The sequence below is a fragment of the Hyperolius riggenbachi genome, chromosome 5, assembly GCF_040937935.1.
Source record: "Hyperolius riggenbachi isolate aHypRig1 chromosome 5, aHypRig1.pri, whole genome shotgun sequence".
NCBI lineage: Eukaryota > Metazoa > Chordata > Amphibia > Anura > Hyperoliidae > Hyperolius > Hyperolius riggenbachi.
The window spans coordinates 349,153,756-349,167,901 of record NC_090650.1 but is presented as its reverse complement, the minus strand read 5'-3'; the positions used below and the strand labels follow the sequence as shown (position 1 = coordinate 349,167,901).

Here is a 14,146-nt window from a genome sequence, read left to right as displayed (position 1 = left end):
TGTGAAACCGTGTGTGTGTGTACGTGTGTGTGTGTACGTGTGTGTGTGTACGTGTGAGAACGTGTGTGTGTGTGAGAACGTGTGTGTGTGTGTGAGAACGTGTGTGTGTGTGTGAGAACGTGTGTGTGAGAACGTGTGTGTGTGAGTACGTGTGTGTGAGTACGTGTGTGTGTGAGTACGTGTGTGTGTGTGAGTACGTGTGTGTGTGTGAGTACGTGTGTGAGTACGTGTGTGTGTGAGTACGTGTGTGTGTACGTGTGTGTGTGTGAGTACGTGTGTGTGTGTGAGTATGTGTGTGTGTGTGAGTACGTGTGTGTGAGTACGTGTGTGTGAGTGTGTGTGTGTGTGAACGTGTGTGTGTGAGTACGTGTGTGTGTGTGTGTGTGTGTGTGTAAATTGCATTTGCAGTCGCGTTGAGTTGATGACACGTTTGCATGTTTTAATGAAAATTCTACTTGTGATGTTTGTGCTTTTACCATTGCGATTTTATTGAGGCCATCTTTTCCTGTTTGTTTATGTAAAAAAGCTGAATGAAAATCGCAAGCTCAAAAAGCACTGCAGCCACTGCGATTGTGATCTTCTAAAATCGCATCGCACCACTGTGTACAGCACCTCATGATTTGCATTGTTTTCATGAAGGTTTTGCGATTTAAAAATCATATGCGATTGTAAAATCGCAGCACAACGCAGCCGGTGTGTACAGACCCTTAGGTGGAGTTGTCCTTTAAACTCTAGTTAGTAGATTGTCTTTCAAGGGAACTAATGCTGCATACACACTTGAGATAAAAGTCTCTGGAAAAGGCAAGATCACAGACCAATTTTACCCCATTCCATGTAGTATGAGAGCCATACTCTACACAGTCTATTCTATGGAGCTGAACTCCACATCAGATAAAATCTTTGCAAGATGCTTCACACAAAGATGCCCGTACACATTCAAAAGATCATTATCTGCAAAAGATCTCTTCCTGCAATAGATCCATTCCTTCAAAATGCATTCATAGTCTATGAGATCTGCAGATCCTCATACACACCTTGTTTAACAGACTTCATCTGCATATCTGGCAATCATCTGCAGATCTGAAAATCCATCCTGGTGGATCTGATCTGCAGATGATTGCCTGCTAAACAAGGTGTGTATGATGATCTGCAGATCTCATAGACTATGAATGCATTTTGAAGGAATGGATCTATTGCAGGAAGAGATCTTTTGCAGATAATGATCTTTTGAATGTGTACAGCATCTGAGTGTGCAGCATCTTGCAAAGATTTTATCTGATGGGGAGTGCAGCTCCATAGAATAGACTGTGTAGGTATGGCTCTCATACTACATGGAAGGGGGTATAATTGGTCTGTGATCTTGCCTTTTCCAGAGACTTTTATCTCAAGTGTGTATGCAGCATTAAGTTCTTTATGCATGTCAAAACATTCAAAATACCTGTGTAGAACTAACCTTATACAAAAGAGAAGGCTACAGAAGAGTAGCATGTCCGTACAGAAAAGCACAGCAATAGCTGCCTGCTTGGAGGCACCACTCAACATTGTCAGTGCACTGTTCTAAACTTCATCATCTCTAATCTGATGCCACGGCAGTCCCTAAACTATTGGGCTCATTTATACTAGTCTCTGCTCAGGTACTCCCCCGGCTGGCTCTAAAGCCCCATCTACACGATAAGATTCTTTGTGCGATTCGATTACGATTCTATTTACGATCCGATTAAATCTGACATGTCCGATCGCGCAAATTTAATTGAATCGAATCCCAATCGGACATGTCGGATTTAATCGGATCGTAAATAGAATCGTAATCGAATCGCACGGTGTAGATTGGGCTTTAATGGAAAGTATAAAGTATTCTCATGCAAGGATTAATATTTATTTTATAAATATACATTTTAGTACTAAAAATAAAGCATATATATAAAAAAATCCTACAGTATCTTAAAAAAGCAAACCACATGTCAGTAATGGTGAAAGGTTGGAGCACATGAGTGTTCTCCAGGGAAATAGATGGTGGGTAGACCGTCACCCCTGTGCGATCTCAGCTGCAGCACGCACCCTTCACCGCCATTGTTGTGCTAACATATGACAACTAGCGCCATCAGGACAGAATTAGCATACAAGCATATCAAATAGAGCTATTATTTCTCTGCCAAGTATAGTAAAGAGAAGGACACTTTAAATAGAGACACCAATTAAGTCCCATGGAGTGCACTTGAAGTAGTTCAGTAGTACGTGACTTGAATTGCATGTTTTCACATTTACAGTTTTGCACAGTCAATATTGCTTTAAGCAGCACAGATCAGGTGTAATAGAATCACAGGCGGCAGGTAGGTCCGTTGACTCTCCCGTGATGCGCGGACCGCTCGCTACGGGCCGCACAACTCTGCATCCCCATGCAAAGCAAGTGCACTGGCGTGCTCGCTAATTGATTGATAACTCTTTAAAGAGGATGTGACGAGAATTAGTTGGATATAGGTTTGACAAATGAGAAACGCTACGGTAAAGGCATATCAGGGACGCTTAAGGCGAAGGGCTCACAGTCCAAGGGCAGAAAATGCAAGCAGGGCCCAGAGGAAAGCGCAAGCCACTTTATAACATCCAAACAGACGGCGCACGCGGCTCCTGACTGAGTCAGCAGCATGGGGCCCGGGGCAAACTGCCCAGGATAAAATCCGCCCCCACAAGTGACAGCCTTGTCTAAAAATGTTATTGTGAGTGAGAGTCATAGCCTGGGGGGAAAGGAAATAGGGGGCTGGAGGACGCTGCACATCAATCACCACAGGTTACCAGGTTGTAATTAAATATAATTTGCAAACAGCTTTATGAGGGGGGTTACGTGGAAATGCAGATGCGCACTTAAAGAGGCAGACCCAGAAAAAACCTCTACTGCAAATAGTTGTGGTGACAATAAGCACAGTCTCTCCTAGGACTTCCTGTTATCACTAAGCAGAACTATATTTAACAGGATTGTTCACCCTAAACCGGTATTTAAGCTAGAAAGCTCAGGACCATGAGGAGTTAAACGATTGCTAATTATAAGGTTAGCTGAGCAGTTGCAAGCGTTTGACAAGGCTCGGGTCTCCTCAGGCCCAGTGAAGAGACCAGAGTCTTCCTGCAATTACTTCAGGCAATGAGGCAACATTTAACTCTCCATTTGCCTGCTTATACCAACAGCTTACATAGCAATGCACTGTACCGAGGTACTCCGGGACCTCTATAGCACACAACTGGCTGCCGGGTATACTAGTTACCACGGAAGTTTTATATGAGGTGAGGAAGGCTGTTATGGTGCTCTGTCATCCCACAGAGAATGACCCTCACTTGCGGTTCCAGTGAAGGACGCAGCTTTGGTGTGAGCCCTGAATCTTGCCAAGAGAGGAAGTGAGGAAAATATTGACAACGTGGACAGATGGAATTATATACCTGACAAGAGGTCATAGCATTCTCCTGCTCTAAAGATTTATTTTCGCAAATTCTGCTGAAGGGTAACTTGCTGCCTCAAGTCTCGGGAAAATCGCATGATCAGCCATTGGTAATACTGAGGGAGGAACCTTTACTTAATACGCTGCATTTGATTGTTTAGTAATTTTCCTATTGACATGATGGATACGCCATTAAGGTATAACTATCTTGTCGCAACGGCTGATATTCAATAATAACTCCACCTATCACCATATGATTGATGGCATGCAGTTGTTATAACATACAGTTATCCAACCTGCCTTTGACTCAAATGAATGTTCTCTCAGCAAAAATGTTAATTTTTCTCCATACTGGAAGCTGCCATCTGGTATAATAACATCGAGTTCAGCCTGTAACAGTGCAATTTTTTTAGACTGTGCAAGCTTTATCTCTGAATTCAGAGATAAAAGGATCAATCTCAGCAGCAGTGTACAGAACAGATAAGGCTGCAGGAGAAAACAAAAATAAACCTATTAACCATTTCAGATTTTTTTTCTAAGTAAAGGTAGCCATACACTGGTCGATTTGCCATTAGATCGACCAACTGACAGATCCCTATCTGATCGGATCTGATCAGAGAGGGATCGTATGGCCACCTTACTGCAAACAGATTGTGAATCGATTTCAGCCTGAAACCGATCACAATCTGTTGAGCTGCTCCTGCCGCCTGTCTCCCCCCCGTATACATTACCTGAAGCTGGCTCCGGGTCCTCTTCTCCGCGCTGCACCACATCCCAGCACACACTGTGTCACTCCGTGACCAGGAAGTTCAAATAGAGCGCCCTCTATTTGAACTTCCTGGTCACTGGAGTGACACAGGAAGTTACTGTACGCTGGGATGGAAGCAGGAACAGAGTGGTGCAGCGCGGAGAAGATGCCCGGGAGCCAGCGTCAGGTAATGTATACCTGTATCGGATCGGCCGCCGCTAGCGACACGCTCCCTACTCGTGGGCGATCGACGGTAATTTCCCGCACGCCGCGATCGACGGACCGATCCGATTTCGGGAGGAAATCGGATCGGCGGGTGCGTTTAGCGCGAACGATTGGCAGCAGATTTGATCCCAGTGATCGAATCTGCTGTCGAAACGGCGGCAAATCGGGCCAGTGTATGGCCAGCTTAAGTGATTGTTTTTGAACATAATATATTGTGCCAATCTAATTTTCCAGCCTGGTCTATACATTCTACTGATTTTGGGCCAAAAATCGGTCGAATTATTGATTGGACAGGCTTGTTGCAAAACCCATCATCATTCGACTGAAGTCTGACTGCATTTGTTGCATGCTTGTTTCAGGTGGGTGATTCAAACACTACGGATGCCAGAAAGATCAGCAGGATGACGGGAAGCTGGTATGGTTTAAAAGGAAATAAATATGACAGCCTCCCCACCCCTCTCACTTCAGGTGTCCTTTAAAAGTTCAGTTCAGTTTTGAATGGATGCAGCAGTCAAATCAATCCTTTTTAAAGGGATACTGTAGGGGGGTCAGGGGAAAATGAGTTGAAGTTACCCGGGGCTTCTAATGGTCCCCCACAGACATCCTGTGCCCGCGTAGCCACTCCCCAATGCTCCGGCCCCGGTTCACTTCTGGAATTTCAGACTTTAACCTCTTGACGCCCAGCTAACGCCGATTGGCGTAAACTGGTCGTCTGCGGGTTACCATGGAAATGGCCGCTCGAGCGGCCTTTCCATGTCAGTTCACGGAGGGTGTCTCCGTGAACAGCCGGAGAGCCGCCGATCGCGGCTCGCCGGCAAAATGTAAACAGGCGGGGAAGAAATCCCCATTGTTTACATTATACGGCGCTGCTGCGCAGCAGCGCCTGGGAAGGGTTGAATTTGGGCTTTAAAAATCAAAGCACAACTGACCGTATCTTGCTTCCCTCTCAACTAAAATGTCACTTTTGGCTCGACGAAACTGCACCCAGATGTAACCTTTCCACGTTATTGCTTCCAACACAGGCTGCATATACAGCAGCACAAAGAAGGGTGGAGAAAATGGAGACCGCACACAGCTACCGGTTACATTCCAACTACCATTTCCTGATGCATTTCAGAAAACGCAAGCATGTATGTGGACTGGGTGCCACATACACCTTCCTCACCTATTCTTCCAGCTTAGCTAAAGCACACTTGGTGTTCAGGAAGGAACCTTCATAAATGGAAAGTCAAAAGCTTCATCTACTAACCAAATAAAGCCCACATCCGCCTCCAGAGCATCCTTCAGCTTCGAGCAGGCATAAAAGATTTCCAAATAATTTCAGCCACGGATAAAAGCAATGAAGAGAATGATTACACACTCATTACGCAAAATGTGTGACTAAATCCAAAATTGCAGAAAATGAGTTAAAGAGAAGAACCCTTTTCCAGTTACAACATTTTGCCTCTTTCAATGTTTTAAAGGATAATAGTACCTTTATCAAAAGGCGGAAAAAAATGCAGGGCGAAAGAGTAAATTTAGAACATTACACAATAATAACTGCACTTTTCATGCAAAAGAATGCTGCTTAAAGGACAACTGAAGTGAGAGGGATTTGGAGGCTGCCATATTTTTTCCTTTTAATACCAGTTGCCTGTCTATCCTGCTGATCCTCTGCCTTTAATACATTTAGCCGTAGATCCTGAACAAGCATGCAGCAGATCAGTTTCTGACATTGTCAGAGCCGACAAGATTAGCTGCATGTTTGTTTCTGCTGTTATTCAGACACTACTGCAGCCAAATAGATCAGCAGGGCAGCCAGGCAACGGGTATTGTTTAAAAGGAAATAAATATGTCAGCCTACATATTTTTCTCACTTCAGTTGTCCTTTAAACTAACAAAAGTTGTGCCTCACACTAGAAGAAAATAGCCTTCAGTGTCATTACAACCTAGCCGAATATTTGCAATATTTCCACAGTGCTGTTCCTTAGAAACTATTAAAAGCTGATGCAGTGAAAAGTGGAGGCCGTGGCTTTTCCAGAGATAAGGACAACAAAATGACTGGTCACACTGCATTTGCAAATTTCCACTGGGCTGACATTTTCTATTATTTTGATGAATGTATATTGAAAAGCTGAAGGTGCCTGGTACCTTAGACAATGCCTGAGTGTGCAGACAGTCGCACGCCCATCACAGGCTGTTGTGACCAGATCTACAACTGCAGCTATGATTTATTTCCATAGCGACTGACAACTACAGCCACTCTTGCTGCATAGACTACATTATTTTACCATCTTTATATGGCAAATTAACAGGCCCATGTGTGGAAGTCATAACCATCGGAGCTGACCAACATTTTGGTGACACCTGCAAAAAAAAATAAGGGATAAGATTTTGACTTTGCCGAGGATGTAAAGCTTTGCATCCTTATTGTGCATCAAAGTCAAATTCAATAGCATTAAAGTGGTGCTTAGTCAGCTAAAGCAGGAATTAATGAGCCAGCCAGTACACTTATTCATCTTTTATTAGCAGCCGCTAAAGAATCTCGCTGCTGAGGAAGAAGAAGCAGGAGTAAAGGGAGAAGAAGCTTGGGAAGAGTTATTTGGGGCAAGTGGATTTGTAACAGTCAACCAGTGTGAAATCTAACTTAATAAAACGTATCCAAGTGCTGTAAAATGCTAATTAGAGAAGGCGTGATGAAGAGGCTTTGCCCTTACAGTGGCCACTGGATGCAGCGCAAGTCATATCTCTTACAAACCCATGTTCAGTCCTTTCAAACCGCACAAACAATAACAGCGAAACAAGAGCTCACAATAGAATTCCTACTTCAAGGATCCGTCTACGCAGCACTTACAAAAATGAACAGGCATGTATTAAGTCATATGAAATAGACCAATAAATAAAACAACATATAGATTATCTATAGTGCTTCAGCAAGCATGTAGTAACAAGAAATCTGCAGCTAATGTGGTCACAAGAACTCCTACCTTGGAAGCTACAGACAAAAAACATGAACTATGTTCTCCACCACTAAAACAAGTCAGCCACATGGACGCTGCAGGCAAACCTGGACTTTAAAGTACCACCCGAACTGACTCCTGAAACAGATGCAGCCCATGGTGGGTTAGATTAACTCCCCCTGAGTGTGCTGGCACTGCTCGCTGTCCTTGGGGGTCTCCTCCATTCCTGTTCCTCAAAGTATTAGACAGGGTCCTCCAAGTCAAATACTAAAACCAGGAAGTTCCCCCAAGCGGCACTGCACAATAGAGAACCGCGCAGGTGCAGTTCTGAAATACAAGCACGGCAAAAGCTAGAGCTCGTTCACAAGTGCTCTGTTTCACTGCATAAGCGCAGATTGAAACTCACACCTACGCAGTTCTCAATCGCCCGGAGAGGCTCAGGGGGACTAAGAGGACCAGGGACAAGGAATGGGGGGGGGGGGGGGGGGGACCTCCAAGGTCAACAAGCAGGGCCAGCATACTCTGGAATAGGTAATCCAGTCCACCATGGCTACAAACAACAGGTTTTTCTTGATTCAGGGGAGCTTTAAGCAGCAAAATATTTGTTTAAACTTACACTACAGTGAGCTGCATGAGACCAGGACATCAGTCTGATACATTTAAGATATTCACTGGATTGGATGATTGGGATCTTATATACCTCTGAGTCAATGCATAGTCAGCAAAATTGTTAAAAGACTACTTAATTGGGGAAAGGGGAGTACTCTTTCCCCTGATGCCTAAGGCACACTATTGATCTGCAGGCCTGGGGCATTCCAGCTACAGTGCATAAAGCTATTGCCTATACAGAGGAGATGGGCACTCACCATTAATAAGGTAGGGGTGATTGCAGCATTTTCTCAGCTCCATCATAGTGTTTAGAAGGTTGGGGACATTTGCATGGCCCCCTCCACTTCCTTTGGAAAGGAAAGTAAAGTTCTTCTCCAGAATGGCTCTGTAATACTTCTTCTGGATGTTGGTCAGCTCTACTTCAATAATGGTTTCTTCTTTTGGGGCCAAGTTCTTCTCAACATCTTCCTTGAGACGTCTTAACATCATTGGCTTTAGGATACCTTGAAGTTTTTGCACCTGAGAAATTTTAGAACAGATAAAACATTGAATCGTTATATTTATATATAACGTTGTGTATATAGACATACCCAGTCAAGCCAATGCATAAAGCCTGTGGTGAGTACCTGTTCTTCAGTCTTTAGATCGCCAAATTCTTGCATGAAGTTGCTCTCTGAAGGAAAGCGTTCAGGTTCCAGAAAGTTCAGCAGGCTGAAAAGTTCCTCCACAGTGTTTTGCAAAGGGGTTCCTGTTAGCAGCACTTTGTGTTCCTGAAAACCAGAGAAACTCATATTAAAGACCTAAAACATGATCAGTTGTTCCTTTAATGACCTCTCACTAGTCTTACATAAAGCTAACTAACATTCCACACTAAGTCTATTTTACAGCTTCAATTTGAGTTTGGGTATCAAATGAGAAACCCCCAGTTTGAAGGTCAATTGATTCTCACTCTATGTAACAGGTTTTTCAGCAATCACTAAAAGCAAGAAAGCAAAAAGATTGTAATACTTCCTGGAATTCTGCTTTAATCGGAAGTAAAAGTTGATCAGCCTCAAACTTAATAACCAAATATTTTATTACTAAATGTAGACCATGTATAGCTGAAGCAGGTAAAATGGGCAAATGGCGCACCTGGTAAATTGGATGCTGCAATCTGGTAGGCCCACTGGAATTTGACAACTGTATTACCAGACTTAGGCTACCATGTAGCGGTGGTGCTTTGGTAATTGGCGCTTGCTGTTAGGGTACATCAGACCGATTCTCACAATGGGGAGTTACTTACGGGACCAGAAGTCCAGCTACAGTGGGCCCAACGATGGCGCTGGGGAAGCGAATTCCTTATGGTGCTGGGGGTTCAGCGGCAGGCAGCGCTCAAATACAGCGTAGGTGTGGGGGGGGGGGGGGTGTTAGGCATAGGCGCATCAGTGTGAGGGTTACTGAAGTCATGAAGTGGTAGAAGATCGGCAACATTATCGATATTCTACTATTGTCTTCATCTGGCACCCAAATGACCACACGGCTTTTTTCCATGAACACAAGAAGCTTTGTGCAGTCATCCGCATAATGACTAATACTACAGTGAGGTCTTTGACATATAGCAATAGACCTGGCAGTAACTGTAGGAGTACGAGTTTACAATAAAATTACTGCATTTCTATCAGTTACAAAAATAGCTTACAAAACACCCATTACACCTTACTGGTTTCCTTGGCTTTTTGAAAACGGTCAGGAAACTACATGAACAATAGTTTACCTCCACCAAAAAATGTACCAAAAAAACCGGTTAGCATCTCTGTGAATTTGTCACATTTCCTAATCTACTTAAAAGAGAAATATTGCGTGCTATATCGGGTGAGGGCAGCCATCTTAGTCCCATTTGCAGATAAAAGCAAAACACTATTAAGGCTTATTGGATTAAGTTCTAGCACGACTAGCAGGGCAACTTGAGCTGTGTAAAGTAGAGGAGAAAATTATCAATATATCCAATCCAATTAAGCTAACAGCAGAGTGGCCTTTTCACAGCAGCTCTTAAAACTGGACCTGTGGGCAAAGTGATTTCTTAACCCTTGGACAGAGCTGGTGAGCACTTTAACCTCTTTGGATTTTATTGCTGTTTAGGTTCCATCTAAGGAGACTGCCCCGGAAACAGGAGAACCAAAACCAGAAGATGGTTTCCATGTTTTAGTTTCCTGTGCACCTTATCTAATTTCCCAACTGATCAAATTGCTGGAGAAGAACGATCAACCAGAACCTGCTAACAACTGGGCTGCATAATGTATATATCCCGCTTTAGGGCCGGTGCAGACGAGCGACTGCCGGTGGCTGTGCAAGGCGTTTACGGTCAAGATAAGCTGCATCCTGCATTGAGATGAATGGCAGCGTTCATCTCAATGTGTTTACAGACATCCGCACCACGGTCGATCGAGTTTTGCATGTAGCGTCAGCTGCATTCATGGTCGACTCAAAACACAAGAAGATGACCAAAAGCCAGAGACCAATGCCAAATGCTTTTCAGTAGAAGAAAAGTGTTTAGTATTAGATAAACAAGCCTTTGCTGCCCCTCAGATCCGGCCCATAGAGCTATACAGCCCTAAACTCTGCACAGCCACATTATATTTATGATATTCCAGGAGAGCCATTATCAATGAGATACAAATCATTTTGAGTTGATGCAGCATTATGCAAATTTTGGATGCAAATTTATGCAGCTTGAATATGTACATCATGAATCTTGAATATGTAATCAAATCCTGCTAAGGTCAAATTCGATTGGTCCATTTTCAAGTTGCATACATTTGCATACAGAAGTTGCATAATCCTGCCTCAACTCGAAAATACTTGCATCTCATTGACAATACCTACATTACATGCTTCTATGCGGTCTTTGCAGTTTATCTCTGGTTAGTATACAGCGTAATGGGCCCATTTTTTCTTATATTTTATTAATCACTTTGCCTCGAATCCCAACATTAACACAGAATTTACAAAAGGTTTATCAGTGCTGTAATCCCACTACCAATAGCAGCCCGTACTACCCATCAATCACGTGACTGGAGTAACCAATCACCAGCCATGACTGAGCCTTGCTGGAAATAGAAGCAGTATACAGGCCACAGAATTCCACTGCGGGTGAGTGCTGCTATTTCTGGATTAATCATCGTTGTACTCCATTGTAGCCTATGACACCATTTTGCAATCAGCTATAAATATGGCAATCACTGATCTTGGATTTCTGCTAAAAGTGCAAAAGCGGGAGGGGAAAAACAACGGCAAGCAGTGGAGATCATAAAAGCCGCTCTCCCATTAATGTTGTAATTTGTAATGTCCTTTCTGTAGACATAATGGCAGCTTTCTGCTGATCAGGCTAATCGCTATCTTTATGAATAGACCACTAACTCCTCCCTCATTAATGACACATGCCTAGGTCAAGTTATGAAGTATCTTAGCAGGTTTTCACTGGCGAGAAGGCGTAGGGTGTCAGCAGTTAGCTGTAGACTGGTGGCATAAACCCGCCATCTTCTGAAGGGGTTAAATCCAGGGAAGTGAACATCAGTGCTAGTCACGCCGTAATGTTCCCTATCCAGCATTGCGCAGAGATGCCGGCAGAACACATTGGGAGGTGCGATTCAGCAGCTGGACAGCCTCAGGATGCACAGACTCCCCTCCTATAACCAGAAACACAGCAAAGCCACAAATACAGGGTATGGAAAATGCTCTATTTTCCCTTCTCATTTCTAATTCTCGTGGAGCAGATGCTGGTTCCAACTTTAGCCTCAAAGCCTGGCTGTGCTGATTCAGCAGTCACACGTGGCACCTCCTGTCGCTCACTCACAAGATGCTCTTGTCTAAATGACTGATGCAGCAGAAACACATGTACATGTGCAGAGGTGTTCCCATGAATACTAAGAAGGCACAGAGCTGTGCTGCTTATCAAACGTTCCCTAGGAAAATGAATTTTAGGATCTTCTGGTCAATGCACCTTTACAGATGAATGCTTTACACACCACTAGACCACAAGGCTGCTTTAGTAAACCGGTTCAACAAAGACAACCAATCGCAAAACAGCTTTCTGCAGGCTAGAATAGCAAAAAGACGCTAATATCTGATTGGTTCTAATGCATCCCTGCTAAGTGCACCTGAGCAGGGTTGTTTCTGGCCATTTTGGTGCCCTGCCAAAGCCTACATTAGATTGCTTCATTAGCAGCAACAAATTGTTATTAACAAATATGCTTATAAAAAGAAAAAAAAATCCTATTACCAGGCCAGATACACCTCACTGGCCACAACTCACTGCACTCACAAACTGTTATGAGGGGGCATGTAGTCACTTTGTAAAATTATTACATTGTTCAGGTACAGCCTGGGTCTCAACAGGTAAGACTATTGTACCGGAAAACCAATAGATTTACAACAAATAATACATTACAAATTAATTAGCACATTAATAGCACCTGCCAAATAATTTTTATGACATTCTAAATGTTCTTTGTTATGCTATACCTATTTGGGTATTAGAATGACCATTTATACCTTTCTTACTGGAACTGGCCTTTTCTGTGTAAAAATTCCATAAAACACAGTGTTAAAAACAGCTCTGTGATGTCCCCTCCTCTAGCGGTCACCCCAGGCATCTGCCTGGTTTGCCTATGCCTAAAAACGGCCCAGCACATGAGTGTATTTGTAACGAGAGAATACTTACCAAATCCATCATTTTTAGTCCTTCCAATAGTTTGCAGTTTCTGTTCTTTAGCCGGTGAGCCTCGTCAATAATCACACATCGCCAGTGGATGTTCCTAAGCTCGGGGCAGTCAGTCAGAATCATTTCAAACGTGGTAATGATGGCATGGAACCTGTAGGCACCCTTTATTGCTTTGCCCTTCAATTAGAAGAAGAAAATAGACACATCAGTAACAAAGACATGAGGAAAACTTGCACTACTTGGTTTTCTGTAGATTGAAACCTGGATAAGCACGACCGGTTATTATTAAGCAAAGCTCACTGCATAAGCAAAAGTACCAACTAAAAATAAACCCAATTTCCACTAGAAGTCACTCATCCTAAAAATACTTCAGAGTAAAGGCTCTAATTTACAGCCCGGAACCATAACAGGCTGTCTTAACTTATTGCATGACTCCACAGAGGATGCCACGCTGCAGCTGTGCCATGAACAGATGACTCCAGCTGACACAAAGGAGCATTGCTCACTAGTGTACAAAACCGCTTCACACTGGTAACAGCAGTAGACAATGGTAACACATATAGCCTTGTACACCCCAGCAGTCTCCAAGCACTGTACATGTGCAATACCAGCATTGGGGGCTGGTGTGGGTATAGAGGAGAGCAACAGCCTCTGCCTTCACTTGCATAAGTTTATCTGGTAGTTCAGATCTCTTGGTTACGCATCAGTACACATGCCCGATTCCTGTCAAAGGTGCCCTAATCTGGCGTGTGTACTAAGGCTTAAGATCACACAGCAACGAAAATGGAACTGTTTTTGGATTGGCAAAGCAAGTTTACAGTACAAAACAAGAAAAAAAACCACCCCAGCTCATACCCCTTTGGCAACTGCTGCCACAATACACCTCTGTCTGCATGGAACTAAATTTGCCAACAGGTACGAGACAAAAGGTTCCGTAGAACACAAGGATTTAGGGCTCCATACGTTTATTAAATCAACATCCGGTACCAGGTAATACATCTCAAAATGTTTCATAAGCCACATGGCATGCCTAGCACATGAGTGATGTTCTGCTTAACGAAAACATGTTAACACAAGGACATTAACTTGGCAGTTGCTTAAAGAGAAACTGTAACCAAGAATTGAACTTCATCCCAATCAGTAGCTGATGCCCCCTTTTACATGAGATCTATTCCTTTTCACAAATGGATCATCAGAGGCCTCTGTATGGCTGATATATCGGTGAGACCCCTCCAACAGGAAACTGAGAACCATGGTCCTGGCAGTTTCCGGTCTGTGAACCTCATTGTATTGTGGGAAATAACAGCGGTTTACAGATGCCAAAAAAGGCAAGCAGCATCTCCTTCCACTGACATCACCTGCCAGCAGTAAAAATGTCACCATGTGATAAATGTCAGAATGTAAATCAGAGAGAGGAAAGCTTTTACAATGGGCAAACACTGACTGTACAATAATTATGTATAAATGATTTAATTTATTTAACAACAGACAAAACAACAAC

The 14,146-nt window shown here is 43.4% G+C and overlaps 1 protein-coding gene across 2 annotated transcripts in view; it reads right to left on the bottom strand.

Annotated features, from left to right (window-relative positions):
* CHD7 (chromodomain helicase DNA binding protein 7) overlaps nt 1-14,146 on the bottom strand; it is a 257,707-nt gene that overhangs the window by 61,423 nt on the left and 182,138 nt on the right. For both annotated transcript variants that reach the window (XM_068237430.1, XM_068237431.1), the window contains 3 exons: nt 12,646-12,822; nt 8,573-8,716; nt 8,204-8,465 (listed from right to left, as the gene is read on the bottom strand). In XM_068237430.1, coding sequence (XP_068093531.1) covers nt 8,204-8,465; nt 8,573-8,716; nt 12,646-12,822 — 583 coding nt within the window. The remainder of the gene's footprint in view (nt 1-8,203; nt 8,466-8,572; nt 8,717-12,645; nt 12,823-14,146) is intronic.